The sequence below is a fragment of the Dicentrarchus labrax genome, unplaced genomic scaffold (assembly GCF_905237075.1).
Source record: "Dicentrarchus labrax unplaced genomic scaffold, dlabrax2021, whole genome shotgun sequence".
In the NCBI taxonomy this organism is placed as follows: Eukaryota; Metazoa; Chordata; class Actinopteri; family Moronidae; genus Dicentrarchus; species Dicentrarchus labrax.
The window spans coordinates 731,552-750,910 of record NW_026136718.1 but is presented as its reverse complement, the minus strand read 5'-3'; the positions used below and the strand labels follow the sequence as shown (position 1 = coordinate 750,910).

At 42.5% G+C, this 19,359-nt stretch overlaps 1 protein-coding gene across 1 annotated transcript; it reads right to left on the bottom strand.

The window, feature by feature from the left end:
- Positions 1 to 379: 379 nt before the first annotated feature.
- Positions 380 to 18,280, bottom strand: thop1 (thimet oligopeptidase 1). Its single transcript, XM_051375601.1, has 14 exons — positions 18,169 to 18,280; positions 16,378 to 16,584; positions 13,786 to 13,934; positions 11,829 to 11,936; positions 11,431 to 11,533; positions 10,940 to 11,097; positions 10,186 to 10,321; positions 9,324 to 9,466; positions 2,907 to 3,130; positions 2,626 to 2,827; positions 1,601 to 1,787; positions 1,387 to 1,515; positions 989 to 1,125; positions 380 to 644 (listed from the first exon to the last, which is right to left on the bottom strand). The coding sequence occupies exons 1-14, from the start codon at positions 18,179 to 18,181 to the stop codon at positions 483 to 485; spliced, it is 2,058 nt and encodes a 685-aa protein (XP_051231561.1). The 5' UTR covers positions 18,182 to 18,280; the 3' UTR covers positions 380 to 482.
- Positions 18,281 to 19,359: the final 1,079 nt, after the last annotated feature.

Below are 19,359 nucleotides of genomic sequence, written 5' to 3'. Positions count from 1 at the left end.
GTCCACAGACAGCAGAGGAACAAAGCTACACTACAACCTGTTCACTGTCTGCTGATAAAAAGTGATTTAGTACATAAAAATAATACATTTATTTGGACCAAACCAGAGTTGGTGATTATTGAGTTTTATTCTGTTTCTGTCCACTTTAATGAAGTTACGATGATCTGAAGGTAAAATGAGTGTTTGTGTCTCTGGAGTCTGGTGGAGAGTGATAGTGATATTACGGCTGTTTGTGGTTGAACTAAAGGTCTATCTCTGTAGGGATCCTTTCTGTAACTCTGTACTCTGACGTGTAGGTGTTTTATTTTGAAATGAACCGGCCCGTTTCCAGTTTGGAGTCCTCTCTGAGTCGTCACCAGTTATTCAGACACACAGGACGTCACCTCAAATCATTTTATTTTCCATGTTGAGTAACATTTTACAGTGTTTTTTCCTAGAAAACCTCAGTCCGTTGTTCTCTGTGAACTCTGTGCTGTGATTGGTCAGCAGGGACACGGCGTGCCGGTGCCCTGCTCCACCGTTAGTCCTTTACTCAGCAAGAACGCTTCCTGTTTGGGCTCCCGCCCGAGGAACTTCCTCAACATCTCGGAGGCGTCCTCGGAGCCGCCGGGCCGCAGGATGAACTTCCTGTAGTCCAGACCCACCTGGAGGACCAATCAGGAGACAGTCAGTCAAAATCACACTGTTACAATACAACTGACAAAACAAACTGCCTGATCAGCCTTATCACTAATCAATACTCACATTAATAAAGCATCAATCAAACAAATACGATAACACAACCTGATCAGCCTTCAGCAGTTAGCTAGTGTTTCTGTAGTGGAGACTAAATGTTAACAATTATCCATATTAGCAGTTTGAATCCAACTAAAAGCTCCCTGCACCAAACTCCCTTTAAGAAATATCACATTTTAACAATTCCTAACGTGTTCGTAACAATAAGTTACAACGATGTGGTGAACTTCTCTCCTGTGCCGTCTGTTCTGACCTTGGGGTTCATGATTCCTTCCTCTTTGAAGCGAGCGAAGAACATGTCCATGGAGAACACCTCGCTCCACAGGTAACCGTAGTACTGAGCATCGTAACCGCCAGCCAGGTGCCCGAAGGTCGCCGGCATGTTGGTTCCTGCAGAGAAAGACGGGAAAGAGTTTTATTACACTGCGTTTATTTTTGTTTTAATATTATTATATATAATGTTCATAAGTGCATTCTGATCAATAATCCATACAGATACAGTGTATACTGATCAATAATCCATAAAGATACAGTGTATACTGATCAATAATCCAGAAAGATACAGTGTATACTGATCAATAATCCATACAGATACAATGTATACTGATCAATAATCAATAAATATACAGTTATCAATAATTAAAAGGTGACCTGGTGAAGCGGGGATTCCCAGGATGTCCTGACTGAGTCGTCCGTACTCTTCTGCCGGGTCGAGTCCGTTCCTGGTGTGCAGAGCTTGATCCACTTTAGCCAGAACGATCTGCCGCAGGTTGAACAGGCCTGTACGGGGGAGAGTCGCGGTTACCGTGGCAACAGTGAAACAGAGGACCGATCCCAAAAGCACAACTTCCTGTTTGGTACCCACCGGTGTTGGCGAGGCGGGACTTGATGAGTTTGTCGAGCAGCTCGTCGGGGATGGCGTTGCCGGTCTTGTAGTGTTTGGACATCCTCAGCAGAGGCTCCCGCTCCCAGACCCAGTTCTCCAACATCTGAGACGGAGCCTCCACAAAGTCCCGCTCCACGTGAGTCCCGCTGAACATGGCGTAGTCCGCCTGAAAACACACACCGACAACTCAGAACCAATCAGGACACGCCCCCCCTCGCACCAAGGCAAACCCAGTGCCGGGTCAGGACCGGTGCCAGAGAACCTTCTATGAACTAGAATAATGTTAGCTGACCAACAGCTAGGCAGCTAGCTCAGTGTTTGTTGATAAGACAATTTAGCAGCTTCAGCTTGCTAAACAGTGTTGGTGCGCTGGAACCAGATTTATTGGCCGACAGACGGTTCTCGGCTGTCAAAACACAAAGAATGGGTTTGAGATTAGGCACCGGATCCAAACTAGAAACAGAACACTGACAGTTCTGTGCCATGTACGTTTTAATTACACTAATGTCTGTAGAAAAGGACACACAGTCTCCACTTTCATGTTTCAGGACTGAACTAGCTCCAGTGGCATAGGTACCGCCAGTACAGCCGGTGCACCGGACCCAGCTGAATATGAGGGTCCACGAGGGACTGTGGGTTGGCCCTTTGGCGCCTTCACATACGGCATTCAGCAGTGACAAGAAAGACTCAGTGGATTGGTTTTACCCTCAATGGAGAACAGCAGAATGAGGAATTTGGACTTAATGTGTTGACTTTGCTGAGTGGAAGTCCTGCAGGATGAACTGATACTTTAAGTTTGGATCAGGGATTTAAATCAACTCTCAGATGTTAGAAAATGCTCATTTACTGTAAAGTGTGTCTGTGGTAACATTAATGATGAATGTTTATACAGTTAACTCATCCATTCGTTCCCCCTGTAGAGCGATAATGAGCGGTTCGTTCTTATCGACAGACTCTCTGAGCTACGTTTGATAAGAACTTCTGTATGCGGTGAATCAGCTGACCTCGGCACAGAGTTGGTGCATGACGTGGCCGAACTCGTGGAAGTACGTCTCCACCTCGTCGTGCTGCAGGAGCGACGGGGCATCGGCCGTGGGCTTGCTGAAGTTGGCCACCATGGCCGCCACCGACATCTGGCGCGTGCCGTCGGGCAGCAAGCAGCCGGGCTGCAGGCCGAAACAGGCAGCGTGACCGTACTTCCCCTCCCTGCACAGAGGACACCAGTCAGATCTACACCTTCACCCCGTCTGCTGCCCCGTTACCCCAACCCCCGCCGAGCCCTCACCTGGGGTACAGGTCCAGGTAGAATTGGCCGACCACCTGACCGCTGCTGCGGTCCTTCACGCAGTACAGAGTGACGTCCGGGTGCCAGACGGCGGCTCCGTCTACCAGCTCGAAGGACAGACCGAGGAGCTCCTGGTAGATGTCCAACAGACCATGAGTCACCACCTCCATCGGAAAATACTCCTTCAACAGGTTCTGATCCACCGCGTACTGAGTCTCCTCCACCTGAGAGGAGGAGGAGGAGGGAGGGGAGGAGGGGGAGGAGGAGGGAGAGGAGGAGGAGGAGATTATGAAGTAAAATGATTGCAGTTCAGTCAATTTTTTTATATTTATGATTTATTTAATAGATTAATCTATTAAATTCCAGTTTAATACTGTTAATATATTTCTAAAATGATATAAAATCAGTGACATTAACAGTAAAAAGTATTAGTTGTGTAATTTTAATGTATTAGTAAACTGACAGATATGTTGTATAATGATGGAAGTTGAATAAATGTTGTTTATCAGTGTATAAGCATTGGTAAACTGTCCAAATACAGAAAAGTCGGTAAAAACAATTGACGCTAACAAGCCTCCTAAGCCTGACGCAGCTAGCACTAGCAAAGGTGATGAAGCTGCGGCTAAAAACATGGATGAGATGCTGCAAGCTATCGTCCAATCCAACCGAGAAATACGGGTGGACATTTTGCAGATGAGGATGGATATAAAAGGAATTTAAAGGCCAAACCAAAAAATCATTCACAAGACTTGAAACATCAGTTGGAGATTTGAGTGCACAACTAACGAAGCTTGAGAAGAGGGTCGTTGATGCTGAGGAGTGTATAACAACCTCGGAGGAGACCACCGCGGCTCACGGGAAAGCCAACGGCTTCCTACTGCAATGTGAGGTGGAACTTATGGAACGGTGTGACGATCTTCAGAACCGGGCGAGAAGGCAAAACTTAAGGTTGTATCAGGTCCCTGAAGGAAGTGAGGCAAGTGACATGGTGGCCTTCATTAAACTACTGCCAAAGCGAAGTGCATGTACCCGGCTCGGCTGACGATGACGGTGGACTCTTCAAACGGTGATGGACGCAGCGCCGGTACTAAGGGACCTAAAGATCCAGGTCTGAGTTGACGAGCGTGATAAAGTGGAGCGGGAGCTGGCCAGGCATGGGTGGGTGAGACGGGACGTCAAACGAGGTGGACAGAAAGTCGGGATGTTTACAGAGGAAGACTGCAGGTTTTTCTTCCCCTGAAATGTCTGGGCATGTGATGCGGGAAGTAAGTGGTGTTGTTGGGGTATATATTTTTGAAGACTTGTTTCAAGTTTATATTACTATTTTTCATATATACTTGTTTCTCTCTATATTCTGCCGAGCTAGAATGTAACAATAGCATATTATCTAGTTGTTTTGGGTAGTGGCATCAGCTGCAATTGACTCAATATGAGTGATTTACACTCATCATAAGGCCGCAGCAGTTTACCCGACGGAGTGGGACTGCTGCACAATGTGACATTATCCCGGAGGGATTCCACCACCCTCCACCCAGTTCCACGCTGGGACTAATCACCCTTGGAGATAGGCCAGTTGAGGACTTGGAAGCCAGGTTGATGTGTGTGTTTTCTGATGTTCTTTGTTGGAAATTGTACATAGTTTGTTATTTTGTGTGTTACTTCCTTGACAACTGATAAAACTTTTACAAACGGTGACAGTGCATCTGGGATTTATAAACTGAATGCAAGGCATTATAACAGCAAGGATTAAAAGTAGTGTCATATGGATGGGTTGACTATGGTTAGCTACAACATAAAGGGAAAAAATATACAGCGCATCTCATAAAGGAGGGAGAAAACGAGGGGTTGCTATTCTATTCGGAAGGAATGTCTTTTTTAACAACGAAAAGGTATTGGAAGACAAGGAGGGCAGATATATCATGGTGATAGGTACGATTGGGGACAATAGGTTTACATTCTTGAACGTGTGTGTACCAAATGAGGACTGTCCAAATTTTTTTAAGAAAATAGCATCCAAATTGGCGGACCAAGGGGAGGGAATCATAGCAGTTGGGGGAGACTATAATTGTGTACTAAATCAGAGTATGGACCGACTACCTGCTGAGAAGGGACCTCGAACTAGAAAATCAGTTACTGTTCGGAGAATGATAGATGGATTGGGCTTGATTGATGTATGGCGTTATCATCATCCCAGAGACAGAGATTACACATATAGGTCCCAGGTTCACGGGAGTTACTCTAGATTAGATACGTTTCTTGTTTCAAAGGCTGATGCACATAGAGTGACAGAGTGCAAGATAGAACCTATAACCTTGTTGGATCATGGCCCCATTAAGATGAAAATAAATTTAGGTCAGGAAAAACCATTCAGATATTGGAGACTTAATGTCAATTCAATTCAATTCAATTTTATTTGTATAGCGCCAATTCATAACAGAAGTTATCTTAGGACACTTTTCAAATAGAGCAGGTCTAGACCGAACTCTTTAAAACATTAATTACAGAGACCCAACAGTACCACCATGAGCAAGCACTTGGCGACAAGGGCAAGGAAAAACTGCCTGTTAAAAGGCAGAAACCTAGGACAGATCCTCCGGCTCTAGGTGGGTGGTCGTCTGTCTCGACCAGTTGGGGTGAGAGAGAGAGAGAGAGAGAGAGAGAGAGAGAGAGAGAGAGAGAGAGAGAGAGAGAGAGAGAGAGAGAGAGAGAGAGAGAGAGAGAGAGAGAGAGAGAGGCAGAGACAGACAGACAGACAGACAGAGAGAGACACAGACAGACAGACAGACAGGTGCACAGCAACAACAGTATTGGCAATGGCAATCTAGCAGGACCATGGCAGGAGGCTCCACCAGGATCGACAAGAACCTGCGATATGTCTCAATATTGAATGACCCCCTAATCCAACAGGAACTGCGTGACAGGTTAAAAGAATATATGGTTATAAATGACAGCGGAGAGGTTACTCCGTCTATTTTATGGGACGGTGCCAAAGCTGTTATGAGGGGACATATCATTGAAATTACATCAAGGATTAAAAAACAAAGAGAAGCCAGGAGACTTGCACTGGAGACTAAAATTATGAGGTTAGAAAGAAAACACAAAATATCGAGAAGGCGGAATATGCTGGAATTGTTAAAACAGGAGAGACAAAAATTTTATGATTTACTCACATATAAAGCGGAGGGAATGCTCAGATTTGTGAAAAGGAAATATTACGAAATGGGTAATAAAGCAAGTAGGTTATTGGCATTTCAGTTACGGAAGGCTCAATCAAACCGCGTTGTACCTAAAATTAAACACCCTGACACGAATAGAATTACCTCTTAACCGAAAGAAATTGCAGAGGCGTTTGCTGCATACTACAAAAAATTGTATGAAGGTCAAGAACTATTAGGGACGAAGGAGAAAATAACAAAACTTCTGGATATGATACAACTGAACAGGTTATCACGGGATGAGGCTGGGATGCTATGCTCCCCCATAACTGTACAGGAAATTAGAGATAGTATTACTAAGTTAAAGAACAGTAAATCCCCGGGTGTCGATGAATACTCTGGGGAACACTATAGGGTTTTTGTTGACGAGCTGGCTCCAATTTTATTTCGTGTTTATAACTATGCTCTGGACGAAACCTGGTCAGAGGCAGTTATTTCGGTTATACACAAAGACTGAAAGGACCCGACTCAATGTACGGGATATCGGCCAATAAGTTTGCTTTGTCAGGATTTAAAAATCTTGACTTCTATTTTGGCTAATAGAATACAGAAATACATTCGAAAATTAGTGAACTCGGACCAAACAGGGTTCATTTCCGGACGGCAGGGCACTAACAATGTTAGACGAGCCTTAAATCTACAATCCATTGCTTCTGATAGAATGACTCCATCAATGCTTCTCAGTCTGGATGCTGAAAAAGCATTTGACAGGCTGGACTGGACATTTTTGGAGAAAACGCTGGCTTGTATGGGCTTTAACAGAACTTTTTTGAGTTGGATTGGAGTGTTTTATATGAACTCGCAGTCTAGAGTCAGAGTTAATGGTCAATGCTCCGATTTCTTTGATGTGGGATGGGGACGAGGCAAGGGGACGCACTTTCACCAGCCCTGTTCGCTCTCAGCATTGAGCCCCTTGCGGAATTGATTAGAAGCAACCCTTATACAAGGGATAAGCGATGAGGGTGGACACCAACATAAACTAGCTCTATACGCTGACAACATATTATTATTTATTGAAAACCCCGTCCACTCAATCCCAGCTCTTCCACAAAATCTTAACGAATATGGTCTAGTATCTGGTTATAAAGTTAATCATCACCGTTAATCAGAGGCGATGATGATGTCTGGGGCATGGCCTAGCCAGCGTGATGATATAGTGTCCTTTTGCAGATCTAAACAGGGTTTCAGGTATATAGGGATCACACTCACTCCCCAAGTAACAACAATATACAGCGAATTATAAAAAATTATTTGAGGCATTTAGGAATGAGCTGGCGAGATGGGATGTTCTGCTGCTATCTCTTTTGGGTAAGGTAGAGGCTGTTAAAATGAATCTGCTTCCCAGACTCTTGTTCTTGTTTCAATCTCTCCCAGTCGGGATCCTGACATTGGCCTTCAATATGCTGGACAAGCTTATATCTAGGTTCATATGGCAAAATAAGAGACAGAGAGTGCGGCTAAAAACGCTCACTTCTTGAGAAGAACAGGGGTGGACTATTTTTGAGCAGCGCAATTTACAGCAGTGGTAGCCTGGATTAACAATGACATGGAGACAGGATGGGTAAACATAGAACAGAATTCGCTGCCAACTATACCTCTATCCGCCCTAGTGTTTTTGAGCCAACAGTCCCAGAAGAAAATGGTAATCAAAAATGTATGGGTGAAGCACACCTTAAATGTATGGTCGACTGTCCAAAAGAGAATCAGAGGGATGTCTGCCCTTTCACGGGCGATGCAGATTGCTGGAAACCCGGATTTGCCCCCCTCAACAACGGATATCGCTTTTAAAAGGTGGGCGGGCAGGGACTTAAGAGTTATTGACCAGTTGTTCTGTGACAATGTTTTACAGCCATTCTCATATCTCCAAGACAAATTCTTTTTACCCCGAAGTGATATGTTCCGGTATTTTCAGCTAAGGCATTATATCACAAGTCATACAGATTGGAATACAATTAAAGATGCTCCGTCACACACAGAAATGTACTTTATTAATATAATTAAACATCAAGTACCCAACAAAAACATGTCTCCCACATATACAGAAATCTGTTATTAGATACATCAGATAATACTTTTTGTTTAAAAAAATAAATGGGAGCTGGAGTTAAATGTTATAATTGAGGATGGGGAGTGGGAAACGATATGCACTGGATGTCATAAGGGTATTAATAGTAACATGTGGAAAGAGTTTGACTGGAAGATGAAGACAAGATTCTTTAAGACACCTTCGGTGGTTTCCAAATTTGTAGATGAGCCAGCTGCATTATACTGTTGGAGAGAATGCGGGATGGTCAGTGACCACTCACACATATTTTGGGATTGCCCAAAGCTGCTTCCTTTTTGGAAGGGGGTAAAGAGCGAGATCGATACAATTCTGGGGATTGATTTACTGTTTAGCCCAAGACAGTTTCTTTTCGATTTAACTCCTGACGACACATACACCAGAGACCAAAAGCACCTATTACACATACTTTAGATGACTGCTAGAAAAATGGCGACAATAAAATGGAGGACTCCACGGCCACCTACAGTGGCACAGTGGAAACAGAAGCTGAGGGAGGTGTATGGAACGGAGGCTTTAACTGCTCAGTTACAAATACGGTCGGATGTCTTTAAGAGGTGGTGGCTACCTATTGCAAGATACCTCTCCAACTGAAGGGAACCCATACTGTTCTGTACTGTCCTAACTATCTATTATTCTTTCATTTATTTATTTAATCATACCGTACTCGTTGTTGTTCAGCTTGCAGGGCCCAAATGTGTCTTTCGTTCTATGTTTGTCTTTGTTTTATTTTTCTCGCACTGTCATATGTACTCTGTGCTGTTGTCAAGGAATGTTTTGTACTGTGTTTTTTCTTGTTAAATAAAAATAAACTTCCAAAAAACAGTAATCTAACCTCAGTGATTACAGGACGTTTCTGGTCTCCTGCTGCCTCCATCGGTTAGTTAGTTTGGCTCTGAGTTAACGTGTTAAAACCTTAAAGTCACACAATAACACAAACAGACTAACAGATGGAGGCAGTGGTAGACCAGCAACTGCAGTCTGAGAGGTAAAGTTACTGTTTTTATGAAGGGAGTCTGGTGGAGCTTCAGTTCCTCGTCAGAAAGTCTTTCAGTTCAGTTGAGAAATGGCTCCTCTTCATAACAAAACTGATGTGACCAGAGTCTGTGGTGTCAGGCGTCTCAGGTGAGCAGCTCTTACCTGGGTCATGAAGTAGCGGGTGTCCCAGGCGTGCAGCTCTCCGGTGAAAGGCACATTTCTCTTCTTGCACTCCTTCTCCTTCAGTTTGAGGATGACCGAGCGCTCTTCGTCACCCAGAGGCTTCAGCTTACGGGACAGCTCCTCTGAAAGACACAACAGAGTTCATGTTTCTGGTCTCCTGCAGAGGAAGATCAGCTTCCGGACGCCTCGTAGGACAAACAGAAAGTTCTCAGCAGTGGCGGATTAAATGAAACATGAAACCAAAGTGTTTGTGTGTTTCTATCTGAACTGTGAATGTAATAAAAGAAGCATTTATATCTTTATTGGCTTTAAACATGTCACTATTTTGAGTTCTGTATAATTGTCCCACTTTTTCTTCCAGTTGTGCTTCTTTTAGTCTGAAGATTTTTTCCATCAATAAAGATATTTTTAGGGCTTTTTATGCCTTTATTTTGATAGGACAGCTGAGGATACAGGAAGGGAGAGAGAGTTGTATTTGTCTAATAACTGTGTGAGAGGTACAGTGGTACCTGCTTGTACTGATAACCTGCACTCTCCCTCCTCTTCCTCTTCCTCTTCCTCCTCCTGCTCGGGGAGACCAACAACAGTCGGGTTTTTTTCAGCTAATAAATTATATTTATATATTTACCTGCTTCTTGTGTCCGATAAGATAACAGACGATTTAACATTTATGCATTAAATTTGTATTTATCTGAGGCCAAAGCGGCGTAGCCCTGATAAATGACTCAATCCCAGACCTGTATTTATTATCATTAATGTTCGGTCTTTGATATGATGCTGAAATGACTCACACGTTCCTCTCTGCAGGTATCCATCATACAGGTCTAACTACAGGACTCACCCAGGAAGCCGGCCACCTTCCTTCCAGATTTGGCCATGTTCATCTCCAGGACGAAGTCGGCGTGGGTGCTGAAGCCGAGCAGATCGCTCTTCTGAGCCCGAAGCTCCACCAGCTCCTTCAGGATGGCCGAGTTCTCCTGGAAACACACAGTTTACGGTTTCTTTCTACTCACCATGTTCCCACATCTCAGATACCAGCTTGTTCAGCAAAAAAAGAAAAATAACTGAACAAATTAACCTGAAATCAATAATTAAAAACACTGAAAGCCGTAAACAGCCATGAACGAGCCCTCGCAGTCACTTCCTGTGGACACTATGTGACACGCTGCATCCTGACGTCACGCCACGGGAACGCCGCTCAACAAAACCTCGGCTTTTTCCACATGACCGCCTTCTGAGTGTTCTGAATACGATCTACAGCAAATTCAAAATGGCCGACTTCCTGTTGGGTTTGGTGTACGGCTCCAAGAGGCTTTCTCGTACATCTGGATACGATTCATTTGTGGACTGATTTTCATACAATAACGATGAAACCCGACGCTGGGGCTGCTCTTTAGGGGGCGCCATCGAATGGGTGCAAAACACGTAAATAATAACGTTTTCGCCGACGTGTGCTTTGTTTCTTAACGTCTGCAGCTCCTCAAAAATAATCCTCAGAATATCCTGACTCTTGTTTGTTTGTTTGTTTTCTTAATATGTCTGAACGGATTCACCTGTTATTGTCCCAGTCGGGCACCCGTTGTTTCCCGTCTCACCTCTTTGCAGCGTGAGTTGAACGCCTCCTCCAGCTTCCTGCGGGTTTCTGGGACGAAGCACTTCTTCATGGTGGGGAAGTAGTGGGGATACTTGAGGGTGACCTTCAGCTTGTCTCCATCCTGCTCCAGAGAGCTCAGGAAGTCCTCAGGGAGGCCGCCTGGAAAGAAACCCTCGTTTAAAGGCAGCATTATGTTGTATTCTGTTGTTTTAAACAATCATACAGACTTGAAACGCTGCTTTTTTGACCAATTCAGTGTTTTCTTCTCCTACTTGTTCATTGTTCTAATACAGTTTGTGTTCAGGTCATCAAAGTCCACATATTAAATAACTCACTGTAATGTGAAGAGTTAAAGTAAGTAGAACACATTTAGTAGCTTTCACGATACATTTTAAGTGACGTGAGCTTAGTTTTATAAGTTAGAGAAACTTACTACGTGTTTTGTTTTCACAGTGCAAACAAAGATTCAGTCAGTGTCACTTATCAACTCACCCAGCTCGTCTCTGGTGAAGGACAGACTGGTGGTGTCCTCGTTCAGGTTCTTGTTGAAATCGATGCACAGGTTGCTCAGCTTCTTCTTGATGGTTTTGATCTCCTGTTACAGAGTGTTTACATGGAGGCTTTAAAAAACAGACCTCACATCTACGTCGGGGAATTGTTGGAAACACTAACAGATGATCTGAAGGTAAAATAAGTGTTTGTGTCTCTGGAGTCTGGTGGAGAGTGATAGTGATATTACGGCTGTTTGTGGTTAAACTAAAAGGTCTATCTCTGTAGGGATCCTTTCCATAATGCCGTTATAATCTGTAACATTTCCTCGTTAAACAGTGTATAAACTCTAGCTCTACGTTCTATATGTAGTCGAGTTGTGTACAATCTGCAGCAGTCACCTCTTGTGTCTCTTTGGGCAGGTGGAGGCCGTTCCTCTTCCCCAGTTTGATCAGTCGCTCCATGTAACGCTTGGACTCTGCACTGAGGCTGTCGGCGTCGATTTTCTTCTGCAGACAGAAACAAACAGGAGACCTTTAGAAAGAGAAGAACTGAAACAGAGCAGCTGCAGATTCTGGATTTAAAAAGGAAATTAGAAATACTGAAACTAGCCTTTTACTCACACAGTGCCATAGTGGCATTTGGTGCTACTACGGCCAAAATGTTGCTTTTAATTCACCAATTTATGGTTCAAACGTCACCAAATATTGTGTGAAGAGCAGCGTTTTCTCCAGTTTAGTCAAATCTTGGACTTAAAGTCTGAATGAGTCAGAGAGTGAACAGGTTGTAGTGGAGCTTTGTCCCTCTGCTGTCTGTGGACTGATCTCTATGTGTCTCTATGTAGGATGAGGGTCAAAGGTTGTGACCTTTATGCTCCTGAGTGCCAACAGTGGGCAACACAGAGTCCACAACACAGAGTCCACAACACAGAGTCCACCACAGAGTCCAACACAGAGTCCACAACACAGAGTCCACAACACAGAGTCCACAACACAGAGTCCAACACAGAGTCCACAACACAGAGTCCACAACACAGAGTCCACAACACAGAGTCCAACACAGAGTCCACAACACAGAGTCCAACACAGAGTCCACAACACAGAGTCCAACACAGAGTCCACAACACAGAGTCCAACACAGAGTCCACAACACAGAGTCCAACACAGAGTCCACAACACAGAGTCCACAACACAGAGTCCAACACAGAGTCCACAACACAGAGTCCAACACAGAGTCCAACACAGAGTCCAACACAGAGTCCACAACACAGAGTCCACAACACAGAGTCCACAACACAGAGTCCAACACAGAGTCCACAACACAGAGTCCAACACAGAGTCCAACACAGAGTCCAACACAGAGTCCAACACAGAGTCCACAACACAGAGTCCAACACAGAGTCCACAACACAGAGTCCACAACACAGAGTCCAACACAGAGTCCACAACACAGAGTCCAACACAGAGTCCACAACACAGAGTCCACAACACAGAGTCCACAACACAGAGTCCACAACACAGAGTCCACAACACAGAGTCCAACACAGAGTCCACAACACAGAGTCCAACACAGAGTCCACAACACAGAGTCCAACACAGAGTCCACAACACAGAGTCCACAACACAGAGTCCAACACAGAGTCCAACACAGAGTCCACAACACAGAGTCCAACACAGAGTCCACAACACAGAGTCCACAACACAGAGTCCAACACAGAGTCCACAACACAGAGTCCACAACACAGAGTCCACAACACAGAGTCCAACACAGAGTCCACAACACAGAGTCCAACACAGAGTCCAACACAGAGTCCACAACACAGAGTCCAACACAGAGTCCAACACAGAGTCCAACACAGAGTCCAACACAGAGTCCAAAGTCAAAGCTAACATTAATGCTAAGCTAGTGGCTACCTGGATAACGTTAGCTTGATTGCTAATGTGAGGGGCTAGCTAGCTAATGAAACAAAAAGCTATCAGCTAGCTTCATCCAGACCGACAGCGCTGATCTGGCTGACGTTACTTTATCGGCTGTTGGACCGTCGGCGCCGGATAACGTTATTCAGCGTGGCTGGCTAACCTTAGCTTGCTTGTTAAAGCTATCGCTAGCAAACTCTTATCTGAGTGTATATGTTAATAAGCTAATGTTAGCTTCCCCAGCTAACCTGATCCGTGATGCTAACTTCTGTATTCTGACAAACAGTGCTAATGTTAGCCAACAATAAATGATGTAGCGGTACAAAGCTAACGTTAGCTTTCTGCGCGTGTCGGTCTGAATTATATCATATTATTATTTATATTAAGTTTTATTGATCATCTGTCTGCTGACTGGACGGCGGTTCGCTCTGCGTCGGCTCACCTCCAGAGCGACGATCCTCAGGTAGACGTCCTCCCTCATGCTCATCTCCACGTCGAACTCGGACAGACGCTTGTCGGCGTCCGTGCTCGCGGCTCGGACCTCCTTATTGGGGGACACGTGCTGCGGGAAGTCCAACATGTTCCTCTGGACTGAGACACAGGAGGCGGAGTCAGAGAGGAGAGGGCGGAGTCAGAGAGGAGAGGGCGGAGTCACAGAGGAGAGGGCGGAGTCACATAGGAGAGGGCGGGGTCAGAGAGGAGAGGGCGGGGTCAGAGAGGAGAGGGCGGGGTCAGAGAGGGAGGGCGGGGTCAGAGGGAGAGGGCGGGTCACAAAAGGATCACATAAGAGGCGGGTCACATAGGAGAGGGCGGAGTCAGATAGGAGAGGGCGGGTCAGAGAGGGGAGGGCGGGGTCAGAGAGGAGAGGGCGGGGTCAGAGAGGAGAGGGCGGGGTCAGAGAGGAGAGGGCGGGGTCATAGTCTGCAACTATATTTATTATACTTTCATTTCATTAATTTACTGAACTTCATTTAATAAACATTTCTAATTTACTCTTTAAAACAAATTCCCATCAGCCACTAGATCAACAGTGATACTTTAAGATGCTAATTTCTTCTGATCGAGAGCCTCAAACAACAAATTATATTATATTAAATGTTACTGAAGCTTCTGTATAGGCAGCACATTTTATTCTTGATCAACAAATAACTTAATTGCAATAAATAAACAAATGTATTATTGTTTGCCTTTTCCACATTTCTCACGTATATTTTATAATCTCAATTTGCTTGTAATGGATATAATTTTGCTCGACATCTATTTCCTTATCACAGAGCTAACGGTCCAAATAAACTATAGGAACACTGCAGATGGTAACGTTATTTTAAATATGATTGTCAGCGTTGAGTCTAATGATGATATGACATATTTAAAGTGTCTCGCTGTATAAAACCATCCCAACTGTGAGTGACTGTGTAATACTGTATAATATATTTAATCCACTCTGTAAATGTTGGAAATGACTTGTATCAGAGACAATTAGCCAACTGATCGATTAGTCCAGTGGCTCCCTGTGTTTCTGACAATGAATAATATATATAGTCCTGAGTCCGAGGAGCTATACGACTCGTGTTACTGAGAATATTTAAAGACGTCACCACGGAGAAACTGGGAGGAACATTTTCTTAAAAGTTGACTCTCACATTTTTCTTTAAAGCACCTTTTAGTTTAGTTTATATTTACACTGTAAAAAAAGCTCAGTTTACAACTTAATACAACTACAAAAATAGTATGAATTTACATTTCCAATGTAAAATAATGTGAAAAATTCTAACTGTAAATAATCATAAAAATGTTTTTCCACATTAGAAAACAGATAAAATACATTTTCAATCTTTTTTTGCAGATATTTACTGTTTATTAATAGATTAAAGTGTTAAATACCGGTTTGATACAAAACTGTATTTTAATTATATAAAATAACTTTAAAGTCAAAGTGTTTTTTTAATTAATATTAACTCTGATCATGTGATTTGTATTATTTAAAGTGATGAGTTGGTCTGAAGTGATGATGAACTGCAGGAGTGTTGGAGGTGTTTTTCAGCTGCCTGCAACACAAAGCCTCGTCTCTATTGTAGCGGCGGCGGCGTTGGCGGCGGTGGGTTCAGCTGCTTTCTCTACAAACTGCTGACGCGTCTTTAACCGTCACACACCGATTGTGCCGACTCACTGCTTTACCGTACCGCTCACAATGAACTGTGTGTTTGAACTCTTTACATTCAGGTTCATCATCCGTCGACTCTTCCACCTGCAGAAATATCTGGAGGGTGAATTTAAACGATGAAACAACGAGAGAAATCTCTGCCAGCCTGTGGGTCTGTTGTTGAAGTAAGTGTATGTGACACATCTGCTTCCTCTGGGCCATCAGTGATACGTTATCGGCCCGTAATCATCATCATTTATTCAACCAGAAACATTTGTTTCTCTCTACGTCTCAGAAGTGTAAAAACTACAGGTTACAAACTTCTTATTAAAATACAAAAATGATAAATTATCCACATTGTTCATCCGTACAATCAGCGCCTGAAATGGACCAAAAGAGGTTCCAGTAATTCTGCTTTTTTAAATCCGTTTGAGGGCCAGCTGTTTGCTTTATTCCTGTTCTTCTGCCTCTGACATCTTTTTCTGACCGTCTCCCTCCTCAACCAACACAGCCAATCAGAGGCAGGAGAGGTTGTTTACGAGAACCGATACGTCTGTACCAAAGTTCGGAAATGTTGTCGTTACTGGTTCTTCTACAGTCTGGCAGCTGACGGGGGTTCAGTTCTTCCAGATGTGACGCGGGCAGCAAACACGCCGTAGTGTTTCCCTTTAATGACTTTATTAATTAATATTAGATAAGATAAGAATAAACAGACAAATAATTTTCACCCCTTCTTGTTTTTTCCTCAATAGATGTACAAACATTCCCATTTTGTTCATTATCATTAATCCTTTTTAAATGTATTTATGTTTTGTCCTCATTAATTAAATGAATTATAATATAATTATATATTTTTGGATCTGGCTGTCAGATCAACGGACCAGAACTCACCGGTGTAGTCGACCTCCACGTCGGCGAGGGCCTTCAGTGTGTTCTCGAAGGCGACGCTGTCCAGGTCCAGGGCTCCCACGACGTCGTACACCTTCTTGGTGTCGGCGATGAGCTCGTCGGAGAGCTGCCGGATCTGCTCCGGGGTCAGGTCCCAGCGCAGCCGGTTGTCAGAGCAGACCGGCACCGGGCTGCCAAACACCACCTCACCTGGAGGACGAGAGGCAAACGGGAGCCGGTGAGGAGAGGACGGGACGGGACGGGACATAAAAGTATCAGCGCTCGGTACCAAGCCCTCGCTGCGGTGGGTTTGTGTGACGGGGCGTCTCATCACCTCCTGCTGATGTGCATAAATCTGATCTAATCTCACACTTTATTCAGATTAAAGGTGTAAAAACAGGAAAACTCAATCTGATGTTTTTCTCTAAGAATGTTTCCAGAATCAAAGTTTTCAGTTTATTTTACGTTTTTTTTCTGTATTTTTTTAAATATATGTAAATATTAACAAAATTATAATATAAACTGAATTTACATGTCTAATGTCAAATAATGGGAAAAATCTGTAACTGTAAATAATCATAAAATTACTGCTTATTTAAAGAAAGTTCTTATTTTCACACAAAATGATTAAAATACATTCTGCAAATCTATAATTTATTTATTGTTATTTAATAGATTAAACTGTTAAATTAAAGTTTAATACTGTTAATATATTTATAAAATGATATAAAATCAGTGACATTAACAGTAAAAGTATTAGTTGTGTAACTTTAATGTATTAGTTAGTTAACTGACAGATATGTTGTATAATGATGGAAGTTGAATAAATGTTGTTTATCAGTGTATAAGGTAAACTGTCCAAATACAGTTGTTATCAGTGTAAACAGCAATAATTACTGTAATCTCACAGATAATGACTTTTATTACACTTCTAGAACTTCTCTAAGAGGAACCTGATATTTTCTCAGATTATCTATCAGGATAAAATGAGTTTCAGCAAATATAACAAAAATATTTTAATATAAATTACCTTCTGCAGCTTTAACATTTAATGCTGTGTGTCTACGAGGAGGAAGGGTTTTCCATTAATTGTTCCTTTTTATACATTTATGATGGAAAGTTATGAGACTGGCAACGTTTTAAAACAAATGATAGGCAGCAGGGATAAGTGTTGTTTGTCTGTCTATAAATAAATGTATAAAAAGGAACAATGAACCCAGTTAAAGCTGACTGCTGTCCAATAAACTCCCTTTATCCTGCTGATCACTCGTTATCTCCGTGTTTTGTTCCACTGGGATTAAAGAGTCTAAAGTAAAGTGGAGTTAGTGTTTGAGCCGAATTAAAGAACACAATATGAACTTTTAGAAAATGTATTCAGTTCTTTTTACTGCTGTAAGATATCCGACAGCTCTCCGCTTTAACTTTAAATAGACGGATTTCTAAACGGAGTTTGGTGCGCTGTTCCTGTTAATCTCAACCCACGCTGTCAATCAATGAGCTAACGGCTAACACATGCTACACACACCAGGAGCTTACAGTCCGAACCGCGGAGAACCGAGCCGCCATTACAGCGACCTGCTGTTAAACTGGAGATTAACGTTAATTATTATTATTATTATTATAATGACCGTGAAGAGTTTTAATCAACCGGCTCAGCTAGCGACCGTTAGCTGCCGTTAGCTGAAGCACAGTTACAGCCGGGAGCTAATGGATGCTAATGCTAACAGTCGGAGAGGAAACATTATCGATATAAAGAGTGATTATCGGAGCTGATCGGAGCTGATCGGTGCTCACCTGTCGGGCCCATAGCTCAGTTATCGATCAGTCGGTCGCTGCGGGTCACTGTCACACAGCTGCTGCTTCTTCTTCTCTGGGTTTAAAGGCGGACTGCGCTCTCCACCCGCCGCCGCCGCACAGCGCCACCTACCGGACCGGAGGCGACCGGACACACTGCAGCTCACTGCACCGGGAACACAACAAACACAAAAATAAATAAATAAAGTTTATTCTACTGAACAATCCGCTGTTTGTCACAAAGCTCTGAGCACGGTTACAAACAAAAACTACAACACAGAAAATAATTATAATAATACACTTCCGGGGTATTATTTCAAAATAAAACCCGAATAAAGTCAGAGGATTAAAGGAATAATCAGATTAAAATGTAAACAAAAGCAAAATAAGAATAAGAATTACAATGTTCAACCTTGTATCACTACACAAATTATTTCAAAATGAAGTTAGTTACTGAGTTGTTCACATTGTCTCATGCAGTTTAAGTTTGTATCCGTAACATTAATAAACACAGTAAACGTTTAAATTAGACACACCAGTCTTCTACTTCTTAGCTGTTATTATTACTATCAATATTCTTCTTATTATTATTTACAGTAGTAGTAGTGGTGGTATTTAGGGGTGAAAGGAAAATATTCTATCACAATATTTTGTTTTGTGCTATTATTCTATAGGAGTTCAACTTTAATACTATTAATACATTTCTAATATTATGTCAAATTGATGACAGTTAACAGTAAAAGCAGTATTTGTTGTGTAACTGTACATGGATTTGTTTGTTAATTGATAGATATCTTGTATAATTATAGAAGTTTTCACAGCACAAATATTAAATAAATGTTTTTTATTAGTGTTATTAGTAACATTGGTAAACTGTACAAATACATGCATACTGATTATTTGTATTATATCAGCGTTCACATTTATTTATAACTAATTTCATTGTTTTTACAGAGTAAATATCTTATAAAACATTAAAAAGACAAAAAGATTTTATGTAAAATTAAAGCTAAAAACTGTATTTTAATTAAATAAAAATGTGTCTGTTATTTTCTGTATTTTGACAGTTTTTTGTTGCTACAGCTGCTGAAATATTACCGTTGTTTTGTTGTTACTGTATATATTTATTATTTTACAGTGTGACGTTTACCAGTTTAAAGTTTTAAGGCTTTTATTTTGAAGGACTTGTAT

Coding starts and splice junctions, on each gene's coding strand:
- thop1 (XM_051375601.1), bottom strand. Junction 10,322..10,939: donor TCAACTCACGCTGCAAAGAG/GTGAGACGGGAA, acceptor GTGTGTTTCCAG/GAGAACTCGGCCATCCTGAA. Junction 1,788..2,625: donor TGCACCAACTCTGTGCCGAG/GTCAGCTGATTC, acceptor GTGTGTTTTCAG/GCGGACTACGCCATGTTCAG.